The sequence below is a fragment of the Rhinoderma darwinii genome, chromosome 2 (genome assembly GCF_050947455.1).
Source record: "Rhinoderma darwinii isolate aRhiDar2 chromosome 2, aRhiDar2.hap1, whole genome shotgun sequence".
NCBI classification, from domain to species: Eukaryota; Metazoa; Chordata; class Amphibia; order Anura; family Rhinodermatidae; genus Rhinoderma; species Rhinoderma darwinii.
The window spans coordinates 134,304,704-134,321,829 of record NC_134688.1 but is presented as its reverse complement, the minus strand read 5'-3'; the positions used below and the strand labels follow the sequence as shown (position 1 = coordinate 134,321,829).

At 41.0% G+C, this 17,126-nt stretch overlaps 1 protein-coding gene across 1 annotated transcript in view; it reads right to left on the bottom strand.

The window, feature by feature from the left end:
* LOC142741756 (protein FAM200C-like) overlaps positions 1-13,766 on the bottom strand; it is a 44,045-nt gene extending 30,279 nt beyond the window's left edge. Inside the window, exon 1 of the mRNA XM_075851093.1 lies at positions 11,980-13,766. Coding sequence (XP_075707208.1) covers positions 11,980-13,766 — 1,787 coding nt within the window. The remainder of the gene's footprint in view (positions 1-11,979) is intronic.
* Positions 13,767-17,126: the final 3,360 nt, after the last annotated feature.

Sequence of the window (17,126 nt, the reverse complement as noted above, 5' to 3'; positions counted from 1 at the left end):
CAACGAGAATAAGGTGTCATGCACATGGCGGAGCAGTGTGCACAAAGCCCGTACTGAGGCACAAGGAGTACCTATAGCTCTGTGCTGTATATGGTGTACTTAGAAGCACACTTCCATATGAATCCAACACAAAATAAATCTTTGTATGCCTCTGTATGAAATCAGAGGCATACACAGGTACAATATGGCCCCATAGAGTTCTATGTGTTCTAAATTGCGATTCCTTGCAACTAGGCTTGTACAGAGACGTAATATGGGACTGCGCACGAGACCTTATAACACTCAATGGGCCTTATGTATAAACACTAGTGGAGACATCAAGTAACGTACTAACCAATCATAGCTTCTTTTTTTCATAGCAAGCCTGAAAGCAGTAATCAGATTGGTTGATATGGGCAACATCTCCAGGTTTTTGTCTACACTAGTTATTGTGCATGAACCTGCATATTGCATCCAGTGTAACAAATTTAACTATTTTGACTTGTATGCTGTATTTTTATTCATATTGGATTATATGTTATTATAGAACATATAAAAGTTTTTTTCTATATGGAAGAACACCTGTATAACTGCAAAGAAATTATCTACACTGATAGTGTTCTCACTAAAACCTGAAAAGGCAGTGACTCAGCAGGGACGTTGCATTTTATCTTCAGGTCATAAAACCGTCCATGAAGGATATTATTTTAGAGTGATTTAGATTTTTAATTTGTTTTGAACAATAGTTCCACAGCCACTGGCAATTAACTATTATTATTTCATAATGAAGCAAAGTTTCTTTTTAAGTGCTTTAGTCTTCCAGGTCCTTCAGTAGTAACAGTAAATGTATAAAAGATTAAACACCACAATAGCTAATTATTGCAATGTATTATTAATGTTTACATGTTTTGAACAGATTAAATCAAATTCTAAAATGTACAGTAGTTATCAAATGAATTCTGAATATATGAACGGCCCTGTTAACTCAATAACTAAGCTAAACTCAAAAAATATGAATTCAAATAATAGATTTAAATGATATATTATTGGATTATTTTGGAATTGATATTTAAATTAATATGAATAAAACATGATAACAGTACCAATTTAAATAATAACACTTGGTACATTTATTGCAATATAAAAAGTCCTATGAGGGAAATGTTTACCAGCATAACCATAATTATCTTCACAAGGTGAGTCAAGGGTTTAGTACATTCTGTGTACATGGAGAAAAAGGATGCTTACTATTATTCACTACCTCAGAAATGAGTCCAGGCTCACTGCTCTTTGAGTCAATACAAGACAGACTAACATGTCTCTCTAATGGAAATAAGATATCGATCAGATTCTAATGCTCGCAAGTCATGTCTTCCAACAGTCCATGCACTAAAAACCCTTAAAGTAATAATGCTAAAAATGAAAAGTAAATAAAGAGGATTTGGACAAATTTGTAAAATCAATTTAAGCAATGAGAATAACTCGAATCTTAAAACAAACATACATTTTTGGATACTTTTTTCAGATCACTTAGATCTCTTTGTATTGAACATATAGTGTACATTTCTGAAGATGAATGACTAAGTGAAAGTACTAAAGCCACATCCAGCAATAAATAACTGCAGACTTGAAAATACTGCTCTTCTTTGCACTTTAAAATTTTAGAATCTCACTCAGAGGGTATTGGTAGTGGTCAGATGTAATCTTAACACCTTAGTGACCAGCCTATTTTAAGCCCTAATGAACAAGCTATTTTTTACGTTTTTCCATCGTCTTATTCAATGACCTATAACTTTTTTTTTTTTGCGTCAACCTAGCTGTATAAGGTCTTGTTTTTTGCAGGACAAGTTGTATTTTTTTAATAGCAGAATTTTGGGGTACATATAATTCATTGATTAACTTTTAATTAACTTTTTTATTTTGGGGGGAATAGAAAAAAAAACAGCAATTTTGCCACACTTTTTTCGTCCTAAATTTACATAGATTTTGTATGTTTTACTACTTTTACACAGTACAAACACTTTTTTTTTTCCATATTATTTGTTTTTGTGTCTCCATATTTCAAGAGCCATAACTTTTTTATTTTTCCGCCGATGCAGCTGTATCAGGGCTTTGTTTTTGAGAGACGACTTGTAGCAGGATTCACAGAAAACAGCAATTCTTGCATTGTTTTTTATTTAATTTTTTTCGGCAATCACCATGCAGGTTAAATAATGTAATAACTTTATTGTTGGGGTTGTTATGGATGCGGGGATACCAAATCTGTGTAATATTTTTCCTTTTTTTAGTATTTTTTAAAATAAAGCATCTTGTAAAAGGGAAAAGTGGGTTTTTCATTTTTTTTTTACTTATTTTTTTATTAACTTTATTAAACTTTTTTTTTACTTCTTTATTAGTCCCACTAGGGGACTTCACTATACGATCATCCGATCACTTTTATAATACACTGCAATACTTCTGTATTGCAGTGTATTACTGCCTGTCCATACTAAAGGGACAGACATCTGCTAGGCCATGCCTTTATTAGGCCCCCGGTTGCCATAGAAGACACCGGCACTCTGCGATCACACGCAGGGTGCTGGTGGGGTGAGAGAGGGGTTAAACGGGTGAGATCGATACTGATATTGAGGGTAGCTGAGAGCAGGGAGATTTAACGGCTCCCTTCTCTATTTATTTATTCTGATACAGCGCCGTAAAAAGGCAATTGCATCGGAATAAAGCCCGTTAGTGGCCGCCATAAAAACACTAATGGGCAGTCACTTATGGTTAATAAGACAGTTTATATCTCCATAAAAAAATCTAAAAAAATAATGAAAAACTTGTTGTGAAAATGAAAGATTGAAATTTATTTTAAGAATATTTTTGTTTGTTTCTAAGACCTATTGTCAGGATTAGAATCATTCATATCTAGAGATAAACTAAACCCAGACAGTTCGAAGATACTCCAACTAACAAACTTGACATTATAAAAGCCTTATTTCCCCATTTTACAAAATAGAGGCTTATAAACGTATCCCTATTTTAGTATCCATTGTCTTGAATGGTGGAAATATGATTCCTCAACAATCAGCGAATTTGCAAACATCTGACATCGGGGTTGCCGTGTGCTGAGGTGCATAGTGCAAAAAGTCACTGATGCTCTGCTGACTCTATAACTGCAGAGTTCCAAACCTCCTGTGTCATTAACATCAGCACAAAAACTATGCGCCGGGAGCATCATGGCATGGGTTTTCATGGCCGAGTAGCTGCATGCAAGCCGAACACCACCAAACACAAAGCCAAGCGTCGGATAGAGTGGTGTAAAGCACGCCGTCCTGGGCATTGAAGCAGTTTTCTGTTCCAGCATGACTGTGCCCCAGTGCACAAAGCAAGGTCCATAAAGCCATGGTTTAAAGAGTTTGGTGTGAAGGACCTTGGATGAACTAGAACGAAGATTGCATTCCAGGCCCTCTTGTCCAACATCAGTGTCTGACCTCACAAACCCTCTTCTGGATGAGTGGGAAAAAACTCCCACAGACGCACTCCAAAATCTTGTAGAAAGTTTTGCCAAAAGAGTGAAAGCTCTTTTAGCTGCAAAGGGTAACTAATGCCTTATTAATGCCTATGGATTTAGAATGGGATGCCATTAAAGGCTCTTGTAGGTGTAATGTGTAAGTGTCCCAATACTCAGTGATGTTTATTGCATGGCATTTTAATTTATGACACTTGCTCTTTAGCAACAGGCTGGAAACTGTCGCAATCTCAGTACAGTACAAATTTATACAATTTTACAGCAAGTCTCAGTCAACGTATGGTTTCATTTCACTGTGTTTTCTCATCCTGGCAAGTCTCTGATCATGTACAGTACATCTGAATGTTTAATCAAGGTTCATGCTGGAAAATAATCTCTCACCAGGACAGTGGCTTTTAGCACTGTCATCCAGCAGTGTAATGTCTATGCATACTGAGCATCCCAACTGGCTCTGTTTGGCCGATCAGTTATATAGGATGCTCAATTTGCATAAATAGTGTAGGTTCTGCTTGACTTTTTTAGGGTATCTATTAGATATTCTACGTTAAAGTTGTCTGTCCCACCCTTACCCCCATCCTCGTTTAGTTTAACTTTAAGAAAATAAAGAATGCTTTTCCGATTATTCACCATTATTTCTCCCTGAAGTTATTTTCTGTTAATTAAGAATATTGATTGTGGATTGGCCATTAACAATGCATCTGTTAATCAGACTAAGAAGCCAGTGAAGCCATGAACTCGCTGACAATTTAGCCAAGACTGACATTGAGCAATCCTGTCATTTGCTACATTGTCACGTGAATGGTTTTCTTTGTGCTTTATGGTTTAGAATAAAGCCAATTTTTTTTATCCTACATGACATTTTGCTGGCTACCGAAATTTAATTTCCTGTTTAGGTGTTGACACGTTAATCTTATGTTTATATTAGCTGACGGCAGATTATGTACAAACCTTTTCCATATGCTAGTATGAAAGCACCTAGTGTAATTTGCCTGGGATTTCCTTCCAACAAGACTGTGATGTCTAAAAGATTAAATGAGTTTGGTATGAAAGATCCTTCAGTATTACATGTAAAAAAGTGCAACTGAACGCTAAATCAGACTTTCGATATCTAACAATACCTTCATAATAAAATAAACTCTATAATCTACTTAGTTTAACTTCAGCGCTGTACCCATGTCACAGATCATTGGACTCCTGCTATGGCCAAACCAGCGATTGGTTGTTGCAATCCAATGACAGGAAAGCAGACAACACATATTCATGCATCGATGACAACAAAATGACATGACATGAAATTTACCAATGACATGGGAATAACCCTGTATATGAAGGAAAGGTCAGGATATTAAGATTTCATTTTTAGGACCGCTTACCTATAAGAAGATGTTGTTTGATGTGGAAAAAACCTTCTATTCTTTGTATTAATATTCTTTTTCTTAGAATAGTTTTCTTACAGAATTGTCAGTGTTTGTCACACTAATGTAACAGCAGGGAAGCAATTTCCCCGTTATTTGCTTTTGAATTTTCAAATAAAAGAGATTTCTCTAACAAAATTAATGTATTTTTTTCTATACAATTTGTTCCCCCTATAGGACACTCCTCTTGACAAGCAGGAGGCAGTCAAACAGCCGCATGTTTGGATACTTTAAAACTCCATGTTCCCTGCATGGCACAGTGTGTTTGCCATATACAGTTGCCAGAAGGAGGCATGTGACATTTTCCAACTGTTTGTCCATTTAGCCACGTACTCTAGAGATGTCAATTGTTCCATGAATCAAGTACACGGCCTCCCAGCCAAAAGGTTCCTGAGATGGTCTAACCAATAAGCTGCCTGGCAGACTGGGAGGCTCGGCCAGCGATGAAATTGGCAAGCTGTTTAAATCCTGGTTGTCTTCTTTCCCTGGCAAGTTATTGTATATTTTACCTTGTTTGCGTTCCTAACTGTTTTCTATATATTTAACCCGTTTATCTTTTAACTTCTCTATTGACCCTTTATTGCCTGAACTGTATTTGAGCCTACACTACCTGACCCTCTATTTTCCTGCTGTTTTGTCACTAGTAGTTTTTCTTGGTTTGACATGGTAAGGTCTCAGTTCCTACATTTTGGATTTCGATTTTCAAGTTATCATTTCCTTAACTTCTTGGTATCGACTTAGCTTGTTTAAGGTATATGGTTGCCCCTGCTTGCTCTGCCAGTAGGTGACTTCTTTATAGACATAATCGCCAGCAGCAAAAACCAGACCCCTGTACGGGGTGAAAGGGTGAAAATCTGGGAATTCTAAAGATACCACTAACCAGAGTAGCCTTTGCTGTTCATATTCATGTGAATTAAGAGTGGTCTTTTCGAAGTGCTCCAATTTTTTCCAATTTGTGTATCAATGGTCTGTTGAACTAGGACATCTTGTCGCGTGGCACCTGGATATATTTCATGAACTACTATAAGGGAAATGTGCTGCTGATTTGGTCTATTGGATTAACATATTTATGTGGAGATATTTATAAAAAATGACATAGCAGTTAGCTGTTATCGCTTGAGGAAGGTGCTGCTAGTAATACACTTAGCATGCAAAAGTCGCTGTAAAAAAATTCAGCCAATCAGATGAATGCCTGACCATGTAATACATGGACAGGAACAATCCACCAGATCAAGGGGCACTCTTTGGGGGTAGCTCCTTTTTAACGACCCCCCCCCCCTTTGTTATCTTTGAGCTCGTGGGCCACCAATGCAAAATCTGTAACAGTGCCTCTATAATACTGGTGCCTTTTTATGCGGTAGAGGGACCTTTTGCCCCGCAAACATCATGACCTAAATGAAACTAGCTCAGCCCCTGTCCATATGCCGTAATAGTGCATATGGAAAAGTGTTGTCTTCATGATACAACCCCTTTAAACCATGGAAACCTTTGCTGATGGGATTGGTAGAGGAGTGTCAAATCAAGGGATGTTTTGGGGAAAAAATATTAAATACTGTGTAGTACATATAGTTGTAAGTAAGTAAAAAACAGAATCAACTGAACTTACAGTATGTGGATAAGGGGAAATGGACATTACAATCTCACGTGATACAGTATCGAAATATATTATTCGATAAAATATGTTGTTTGGCATATCAATGCCTCTGCAAGTCAACTATTGTTATGGAAAAGTGTAAGATTTTCCTGGAAATAATACCACTTTGATTGCAGCAAAACAAGAGGACCTGTAGATTTAGAATTGATATTAACATAGTGATTTAACCCATTAAATACCAAGCCTATTTTGGCAAATGCAGGATTTTTTTTCGTTTTTGCGTCGCCACAATCCTACAACCATAACCTATTATTTCTTCACCAACATAGTCAGCCGAGGGCTTATTTTTTGTGGGATGAGTTACTGAATATATTTCAATGGCAATGGTACACATAACTTATTGATTAACATTTTATAAACTCTTTATGGTAACAAATAGAAAAAAACATCAATTACGTAATTGTTTGTTGAGCTTTAAATTTAGTCATTCATGCCGCACGGTGAACAAACATGTTACTTTTGTTCTATGAGTCGGTGTGATTATGGAAATATCAAATACGTATACTTTTTTTTATATTTTACTAACCCTGTTAGTAAAATACTGTTTTTTTCCAACACTTTTTATCGCCGCATTCCAAGAGCTACAACTTTCTATTTTTCTGTCGATGTAGTCATATGTGGGCTTGTTTTTTGCAAGATGAGATGTAGTTTATATTGCTCCCATTTTGGTGTTCTTGGGACTTACTGATTAACTCTTATTAATTTTTTTGGGGGTGGAAAAAAAAAAATTCCACCTACGTTTTTTGCATTTTCATTGTACGGTGTACACATTGAGGTTTAAATAACCTTTCAACTTTACTGTTTGGGTTCTTACGATCACAAAGATAACATATATATGTATTTTGCATTTTTTTACACTTTAACCCAGGGGTCTCAAACTCGGCCGGGTAAGTGGGCCGCATATAGAAAAAATGGGAAGTTGACGGGCCGCATTACTTTCAAATTTGATACAATACAAAATTATTGTTAATCAATTAGTTATTTGAACTACTATAACAATATTACTATTACACTAGGTTTAAAATTTGAGATATTTCCCCACATGCTTATTTCAACAATCCAGTTTTCCAGTTCAAGTGTCGCTAAATGCAGTCCGGCAGCTCAGTTGGCAGCGTTTGGCAGACAGACATGTCAAGATTGGGCAGCCCCTTTTTAGATAGTGCCACAGTGCCCTCGGTGGATGCTGTCGCAGTGCCCTCTGTGGATGCTGTCGCAGTGCCCTCTGTGGATGCTGCCACTGTGCCCTCTGTGGATGCTGCCACTGTGCCCTCTGTGAATGCTGCCGCTGTGCCCTCTGTGGATGCTGCCGCTGTACCCTCTGTGGATGCTGCCTCAGTGCCCTCCGTAGATGCTGCCACAGAGTTCTCTGTAGATGCTGCCTCCGAGTCCTCTGTAGATGTTGCTGCCACAGAGTCCTCTGTAGATGCTGCCACAGTGCCCTCTGTAGATAATGCAACACACCCCTAGATAATTCCACAGTGCCCTCTGTAGATGCTGCCACAGTGCCCTTTGTAGATGCTGCCACAGTGCCCTCTGTAGATACTGCCACAGTGCCCTCTGTAGATGCTGCCACAGTGCCCTCTGTAGATGCTGCCACAATGCCCTCTGTAGATGCTGCCGCAGTGCCCTCTGCAGATGCTGCCACAGTGCCCTCCGCAAATGCTGCCACAGTGATGTCAGGGGCTTGCCCAGAGCTGGAGTCCTGGAGCAGAGCCGCTACTAGCAATCTGCCTGGGATTCCAGCTCTGCTCCTGACATCACTGTCCATATATGGACATGGATGTCAGGGGTAACCCCAGAGCTGGAGTCCCGGGAAGAGCACTAGTAGTCTCTTCCTGGGACTCCAGCTGTGCTCCTGACATCACTGGGACTCCTGCTCTGGGAAGACCCTGACATCATTGTCGATGTATGGACAGCGAGGTCAGAGACTTCCTCAGAGTCCCAGAGCAGAGCCTATACTAGCGCTCTGCCTGGGACTCCGGCTCTGGGGAAGCCCCAGACATCGCTGTTCATATGTCAACAGCGATGTCAGGGAATTCCAGAGTCCCGGAGCAGAGCAGATACTAGCGCTCTGCATGGGACTCTGGCTCTGGGGAAGCCCCAGACATCGCTGTTCATATGTGGATAGCGATGTCAGGGAATTCCAGAGTCCCGGAGCAGAGCCTGTACTAGCGCTGGGTAGGAAGACAGACAGGTTAGCCCTAATCTACCCGCTACTCAGTCCCTGCCTACTTGCACGGCCCGTCCTAGGCGACGGCGTACAACTGGGCGACGGTCCCTACGCTCAATATGTGCACGACAGACAAACAGACAAGGGTACACAGAAGCTAAGGGAAATGGGGCAGTTGCCCACGGCAACACCGTGAGCAACAAGAGTAGTGAACAAGCCGAGTCAAACCAGGAGTGTACGAGGTACCAAACGCAGAGCAGGAGAGTAGTCAGTAAAGCAGGTTCAATATGAAGCAGAGGACAATAGTACAAACAGCAGCAGCAGAGCCAGGAAACAGACAGAATCACAGGAAAAGGAGGAGCAGGAAATGAAGGTATAAATAGACAGAGGGCGGGAGCTCCGTCTGGCCAGGCTGTGGTAGGCTCTCCCACTTCTCAGCCTCCCAGCCCGAGTGGTACATGATCGAGTCACTCTATCAGACTTAGGAGCAGGTGCAGACTGATTAACCACGGGCGTCGACACAGAAGCTGTGTCTGGCAGATCCTTTACAAGCACTCTGCCCGGGACTCCACTCTGGGGAAGACCCTGACACACTGTCCATAAATGGACAGCGATGTCAGGGAATTCCACAGAGTCCCGGAGCAGAGCCTATACTAGCGCTCTGCCTGGGACTCCGCTCAGGGGAAGCCCCCGACATCGTGTATCCAAACATCGACACCGATGTCAGGGAATTCGACAGGGTACCGGAGCAGAGCCTGTACTAGCGCTCTGCCCGGGACTCCGCTCTGGGGAAGACCCTGACACACTGTCCATATATGGACAGCGATGTCAGGAAATTCCACAGAGTCCCGGAGCAGAGCCTATACTAGTGCTCTGCCTGGGACTCTGCTCAGGGGAAGACCCTGACACACTGTCCATATATGGACAGCGATGTCAGAGAATTCCACAGTGTCCCAGAGCAGAGCCTGTACTAGCGCTCTGCACGGAACTCCGGCTCTGGGGAAGCCCCAGACATCGTGTGTCCAAACATGGACACCGATGTCAGGGAATTCGACAGAGTCCCGGAGCAGAGCCAATACTAGCGCTCTGCCCGGGACTCCGCTCTGGGGAAGACCCTGACACACTGTCCATATATGGACAGCGATGTCAGGGAATTCCACAGAGTCCCGGAGCAGAGCCTGTACTAGCGCTCTGCACGGGACTCTGCTCTGGGGAAGCCCCAGACATCGCTGTTCATATGTGGACAGCGATGTCAGGGAATTCCAGAGTCTCGGAGCAGAGCCGATACTAGCGACTCTGTGTCCCGCGGGCCGCAGATGATAGCCCCAGGGGCCGCATGCGGCCCGTGGGCCGCGTGCTTGAGACCCCTGCTTTAACCAAATTAACAGATAATTTTTTTTACAAAGTATTATTGTTGTAACGACGGGGGTAGGGAAACGAACAAGTGAGCCCTAATCTACCCGCCACTCTGTCCCTGCCTACTTGCAACGACCCGCCCTAGGCGACGGGGTACAACTGGGCGGCGGTCCCTACGCTCAGTAAGTGCATGAGACAAACATACAAGGGAATACAAAGCAAAGGGAAAGGGGCAGTTGCCCACGGCAACACCGTGAGCAACAGAGTGGAACACGAGCCAAGTCAAACCAGGAGAGCACGAGGTACCAAACGCAGAGCAGAACAGTAGTCAGTAAGCCAGGGTCAGCATGGAGCAGGATCAAATAGTTAGGAGCTGTAGCTGGGCCAGGAAACCACACGGAAAGAATCACAAGAAAGGAGGAACAGGAAAGGCAGGTATAAATAGACAGAGGGCGGGAGCTAGCTCCGTCTGGCCAGGCTGCGTTAGGCTCTCCCACTCCTAAGCCTGCCATCCTGAGTGGTGGAAGATGGAGTCAGTCTCAGAGACGTAGATTCAGGTGTAGATTGATTACCTATGGGAGTTAACCCCGAAGCTGTGCCTGGCAGATCCTTTACAATTGTTTCATTTGTTTTAATAAACTTTATTTTACAATAATTCCTATTTTTTTTTAGACTCACAAGAGAAATTTAGAAAGAGATCTTCTGGTTGCTTTTATAATATTTTGGTATACTCAGTATGCTATAGCATTATTGCCTGTTAGTGCGGCATGCAATAGGTATGCAGCAATGGCAGGCCTGAAGGCCTTATTTAGGCCCCCGGCTGCCATGTCAACCCATTGGCAGACCTTAATCGCGTTTGCAAACTTCCAATGGGTGACAAAGGGAGCCCCTCTCTCTGTCAAACCACTTAAATGGCGCAATCACTATTGACCGCATCATTTATGGGGTTAATTGTCCGGAATCAGAGTTATATCCTATCTTCCATGCTGAGCAGTCGGGCACAGCCTCTGTGATCTCACTGGCATGACTTCTGTGATCTCACATGAACACATTCTGTGTCCACATGATAACTATGATGTAACTTTACTTGTTAGGCTTCGCTTATATCTGCATCAGGGCTCTAAAACAAATGAAAACCATATGTTTCCGTTTGCATCACCATTGATTTCAACGGTGATGGATACGGTGCAAATGGTTTCCGTTTGTCTCCATTGTGCAAGGGTTCTGTCATTTGGACGGAATCAATACCGTAGTCGTGGTCAAAATGACTAAACCCTTGCACAATGGAGACAAACGGAAACAAATTGCACCAGATCCATCACCATTGAAATCAACAGTGATGCAAACGGAAACCTACGGTTTCCATTTGTTTCAGTCAGGGTTCCGTTCTGATGGAAAGCTCTGACGGAACGCCAGAACGGAGCCCTGCCGCAGGTGTGAACAAAGCCTTAGCTTAATATAAGCCAATCTATTATGTACAGTTACGCCACAGTAGCTTAAGGATAGAAAGAAAAAACAAATAAAGTGACCCTTTATGTTAATTTTGTGTGGATAAACATGTTCAGCTATGCTAATAATGAAAACAGAAATGTGGCAATATATACTTTGCATAATAAGTCATTTAAAAAAAATCTAAAGCCATATATATATATCAGTGGTTCTTAACCTTGTTGGAGGTACTGACCCCCACCAGTTTCATATGCGCATTCACCGAACCCTTCTTAATTGGAAAAATAAAATTCAAAACATAGGTATATATTTTACTGGTGCACAAAATGAACCGTGCATCAACATCAGTGTTCTAAGAACAAAACCATTAAAACATGATTTTCACACAAAAACAAAAACATAATAATGAATATTTACTGGAAATCAGTGTGACTTCTGCTGTTGCCTTTCAGAGACCAGTTCAGAAATGCGCGGCTTCACCTTGGCAAGTGCCACTCTCATGTCATTTTCGCAACAAAGTCTGTTCCTTTTCTTCGTTTTTATGTCCAGCATCCTCGAAAAGGATTGCTCGCAAAGATATGTTGTAACAAACGGTATGAAAATCTCCAGAGCTTTCTTAGCAATAACAGGGTACGTTACCATTTGTTGACACCAAAACGTTGAGAGCGTTGTTGTTCTGAAGAGTTGCTGTTGAACCTGGCTCTGCTGAATTTCAATGATTTCATCGAGGTATTTATCATTGACATCTGTTGTCTCAACACTAAACGTGAACGGCTGTCTCACCCATGCTGGATATGACTCTCTTGTAGGGACGTATCCGTCGAGAGACTTTGCAAGCTCATCTAAGTGCGTGGCAATTGCTTGCTTCAGTTCCGCGGGTACAGAAATGTCTCCGATTCCAGATACATCTTCGATCTTACTTACACAGTCGTCCAGCAGGGGAAAGTTTGCGAAGTTATCGTTCTCTGTTCGTCGTTTCCATAACGATAGCTTTTTTTGAAAAGCCTTCAGGTTTTCTTCCGCTTCGATGATGTTGACTCCACCGCCCTGCATCTGTTGATTGAGATGATTGAGAGCTGCGAAGATATCAGCCATGTACGCTAAAATGAGAATGAACTCAGAATTTTTTAAGCTATCTGCATGACGATGTTGGTGCTCTTGCAAAAACAGGGCTAATTCCACACGTACGGCAAAAACACGATTCAGCACCTGTCCCCGGGATAACCACCGAACGTTAGAATGGTACAGAAGTACCTCGAATTCAGAGCCCATTTCTTTACACAGCTCACTGAAGATGCGGTGCCTCAGAGCACTATTTCGCACATAGTTCACGCATTCCACTACAATTTTTAATACTTCTGCCAGTTTTGGAGGCAAGGTTTTTGTTGCCAACGCATGCCTGTGCAGAATACAATGCGTAACAATGATGTGTGGTGCATCGGCTTTCACTAGCGCACCAAAACCAGACTTTCTTCCCAGCATGACTGGAGCTCCGTCCGAACAAACTGCAGAAACCATATCCCACAAAAGATTGTTGTCTTTGAAGAAGTCATCCACAAGTTTCTTCATATCGGCTGCCTTAGTTGTTGTCGTAAGAGGTTTACAAAATAAAAAATCTTCCTTTATCACGTCGTCTTTCACATAGCGCACAAATACAGCAAGCTGGCTTAGATTGGAAACGTCTGTGGTCTCGTCGAGTTGAAGGCTGAATTTTGCCGGGCTTGAAATCAGATCTGCAACTACTTGAGCCAAGATGTCTTTGCTCATGTCCTCTATTCTGTCGCTAACGGTGTCATTTGAAAGAGGAATTTGGGATAGCTTAACTTCAGCCGCTTTTCCCAGCATGATATTCGCCATCTTCAACACAGCTGGTTTTATGAGTGTTTCACCAATGGTGTGTGGTTTGCCCTGCTTTGCGATCAGGTAAGCAACTTCGTACGATGCTGTGAGGATCGGTTTGTTGATGGGTACAAAGCCGAGAACAGGCAGAGTAGCCTTTTCATCGAATCTGGCTCTCTTCACCTTGAATTCAGCGAGCGTTGTGTTCTTGTATTGTCCATCTCCATGCAGCTTAAGGAAGTGTTCTCTTAGTTTTGCCGGTGCTAGACTAGAATTGCTCAACCTAGCATTGCAAATCATGCAGTTAGGACGCTGACTCCCATCACGTTCCGTTATACATGTGAATCCATATTGTACATATTCGTCCGACCACTTTCTTTTTTTGCTCGACATAGTTAGTATGAAGGGATTAAAATATTAAGAAAGAAATCACACGACGTACCATCACGACAGTCACAATTCGACTACTAGGCCAAGCGATGTTGCGTGATCACCTGCAGCCAATGATGGCTAAGCGGGGCGTGTCATCACGAATCATATGAGTCGGGTGTCTGACTTGACCTCCGCCGAACCCCTGAGACTGACTCACCGAACCCCTGGGGTTCGATCGAACCCAGGTTAAGAACCACTGATATATAGATATATATATATATATATATATATATATATATATATATAAAATGGAAAAGCAGCAGCACTCAAAATGCAATTCCAAGATCGTCTCAGGTGCAAGCAGGTAATCCCGATCCAGGGGATATAGCTCAATATTGAAGAAAATCCCACAGCACTCTATAGGACCTTCTATAGGACCTCCACCCACACACATATTGTTGCATTTTCAATTTCATGACAATCATACAGATTTTGCATGTTTTAATAATATTTTTGTCATTTTGTATTCACTGTTGTCAAAAAGTGTCGGATTTGAATGTATATCAGTATGTTTTTTTATATATACTGTCTTAATGTTTACTCATTATGCTAATGAGACACTCACTATATATGGTTCACACAATGGAAACGTTGCAGATTGTGCTGGCTTAATAAACCACCATTTTTTTCACTAACACAGAGTGCTGTGGGATTTTCTTCAATATATATATACTGTGTATATATATATATATATATATATATATATATATATGCATATATACTGTATATATATATATATATATATATATATATATATATGTATATATATATATATATATATATATATATATATATATATATATATATATATATATATATATATAGATTCGTGATTAATATGGAAAAACAACTATACCGGCAAAACATTTGAGTAAAAAAATAAAGTTATCTATTTTTTTATTTCAAAGCATATGGTCTACTATACATGCTATTTCACCTATTTAGTTCCTATTTGGCATTAAAACACCATCAGATAATAGCATTGTTCAGTGAAGCACATTAAAGTTTTTGCAAATTACTTACTTCCAACTGGGTTCATTTTCTCCTTCAAGGATTGTTTCACAGGCTAAATGTTAGTAATGAATACATAAAAATACTGAAATTATATGTACAATAAATCATTATATGCCATGCTGTGTGGCATACACCATGTTTAATCCTCTATGTCCAGCTTTTTCTATGTCAAATATACTTTATAAAAATGTTGTAATTACAATATAGAAACTATAATAAAATTGAATTGTTAATTTACACATATGCAGTATGCGAATTAGCTTTGTTTTATTTATTCATTTTATTTATTCATTTTTTTGCGGATTATCTTTGCATTTTAGACAAAGGCCTCATGCACACGAACGTGTTTTTGCAGCCACAATTGACCTGCAGATCTGCTGGTGAATTGTGGTCCCATTTATTTTTATGGGCCCATGCAGACGACCATGGTTTCCAGGGTCCGGGCATTGCCCGGGAGCCTGGACCACATATAGATAGGACATGCCTTATTACGGAAGGTCCGGGCTCATTGAAATGAAAGTACACAGCCATGTGCCTGGCCTGTGATTTGTGTATGGCCCGCGGCAATATGGTTATGTGCATGAGACCATACTTATAGTATATCCTTTAACCCCTTAAATGGACACTATCTTTTAAAACAACTTATTCTTATCTAACTGCATACCTGATTAACTTACTGTTATAATTCATCAGTCGTTTTTTCTATGGAAATTCTGTTGGAAGTTGCTGCCACTCAGTGTCTCTCTTCCTTGAATCTTCTGTCAACCCCCTGTTGTCAAGCAAAATCATCTCTTGTTACAGAGCAGAGGAGACAGGCTGCAGAAAGTAGGGGTGTGTCTCTACACAACCTGCCCATAGTCATTGGAGAGGGGATCGGGAGCAGGAGGAGAGAGCAAAGTGAGAGAAACACAGATGCTGCAGCCCATAGAAGTCTATGGAGACGTGAGGGGAGCAGGGAAAGAAATATACAGATACTCTGCTCAAAGAAGTCTATGGAGAGAGGAGGGGGAGCAGGAAGAGGGAGCAGAAGCAGAGTGAGAGAGTAGGCACAAATACTGCTGCCCGTATAAGTCTATAAAGAGGGGAATGTGGAGAAGGAGGAGGAAACAGGCGCAGAGAGAGAGACACACACACACACAGACGCTGTTACCCATAGAAGTTTTTGGAGAGGGGAGGGGGAACAAGAGAAGGGAGAAGTAACAGTGAGAGAGAAAGGAGACACAGATGCTGCTGCCCATGGAAGTATATAGGGAGGGCAGAACAGGAGCAGAGAGAGACTATGGAGTCCATGGAGAGGGGAGAATGGAGAAGGGGGAGAGAGGAGACACAACTGCTGCTGCCGATAGAAATCATGGAGAAGGGGGGAGGGAGCATAACTAGAGAGAGAGACACAGACGATGTTGCCTAAAGAAGTCTATAGAGAGAAGAAGGGGAGCAGAAGGAGGGATCAGAAGCAGGGAGACAGAAGTGACACAGACTGTTGGTAAGTGTTGTATCTCACCCCAGTGCTTCATTTTCAGCTACACTGCTCATTAGTTCTGTATGATGTCCTCCATGCTGCTGCTGTTTTTTTCTGAGGGTACTGCAAAGAGATTATGGAGCAGGATGTTATTTTCTCTATGTGTGCTTTCTTTGGCAGACATAATAGCATTTAGGCTTCACCCACTAGCTCAAGGGGTTGTGTCACCACAAACATTTATAATATATCCACAGGATATTCCTGATAGATGCGGGTTTCCCTTTTTTTTTGGTGGGGGGGAATAGAAAAAAAAAAGAAATTTTTCCACTCTTTTTTGCGTCCTAAATTTACGCCGTTTACCGCGTGGTATAAATAACACAATAACTTTATTGAGCGGGTTGTTACGATTGCAACGATACCAAATTTGTATAGATTTTATATGTTTTACTACTTTTACACAGTAAAAACACTTTTTTTATCAAAATTATTTGTTTTTGTGTCTCAATATTTGAAGAGCCATAACTTTTTTATTGCTCCGCCAATGTAGCTGTATGAGGGCTTTTTTTTGCGGGAAAATGTGTAGTTTTTTTGCTACCATTTTGGAGTAGATGTGACTTTTTGATCACTTTTTAGCAAAATTTTTTTAAGTCAGGATTCATAGAAAACAGCAATTTTCCATAGTTTTTTATTTCATTTTTTACGGCGTTCACCGTGCGGGTTAAATAATGTAATAGCTTTATAGTTGGGGTCATTATGGAGGCGGAGATACCCAATATGCGTAACTTTTTAACTTTATTTTGGTTTTTTAATAGTAAAGCAGTTTGAAAGGGGAAAAAGTGTGTTTTTTT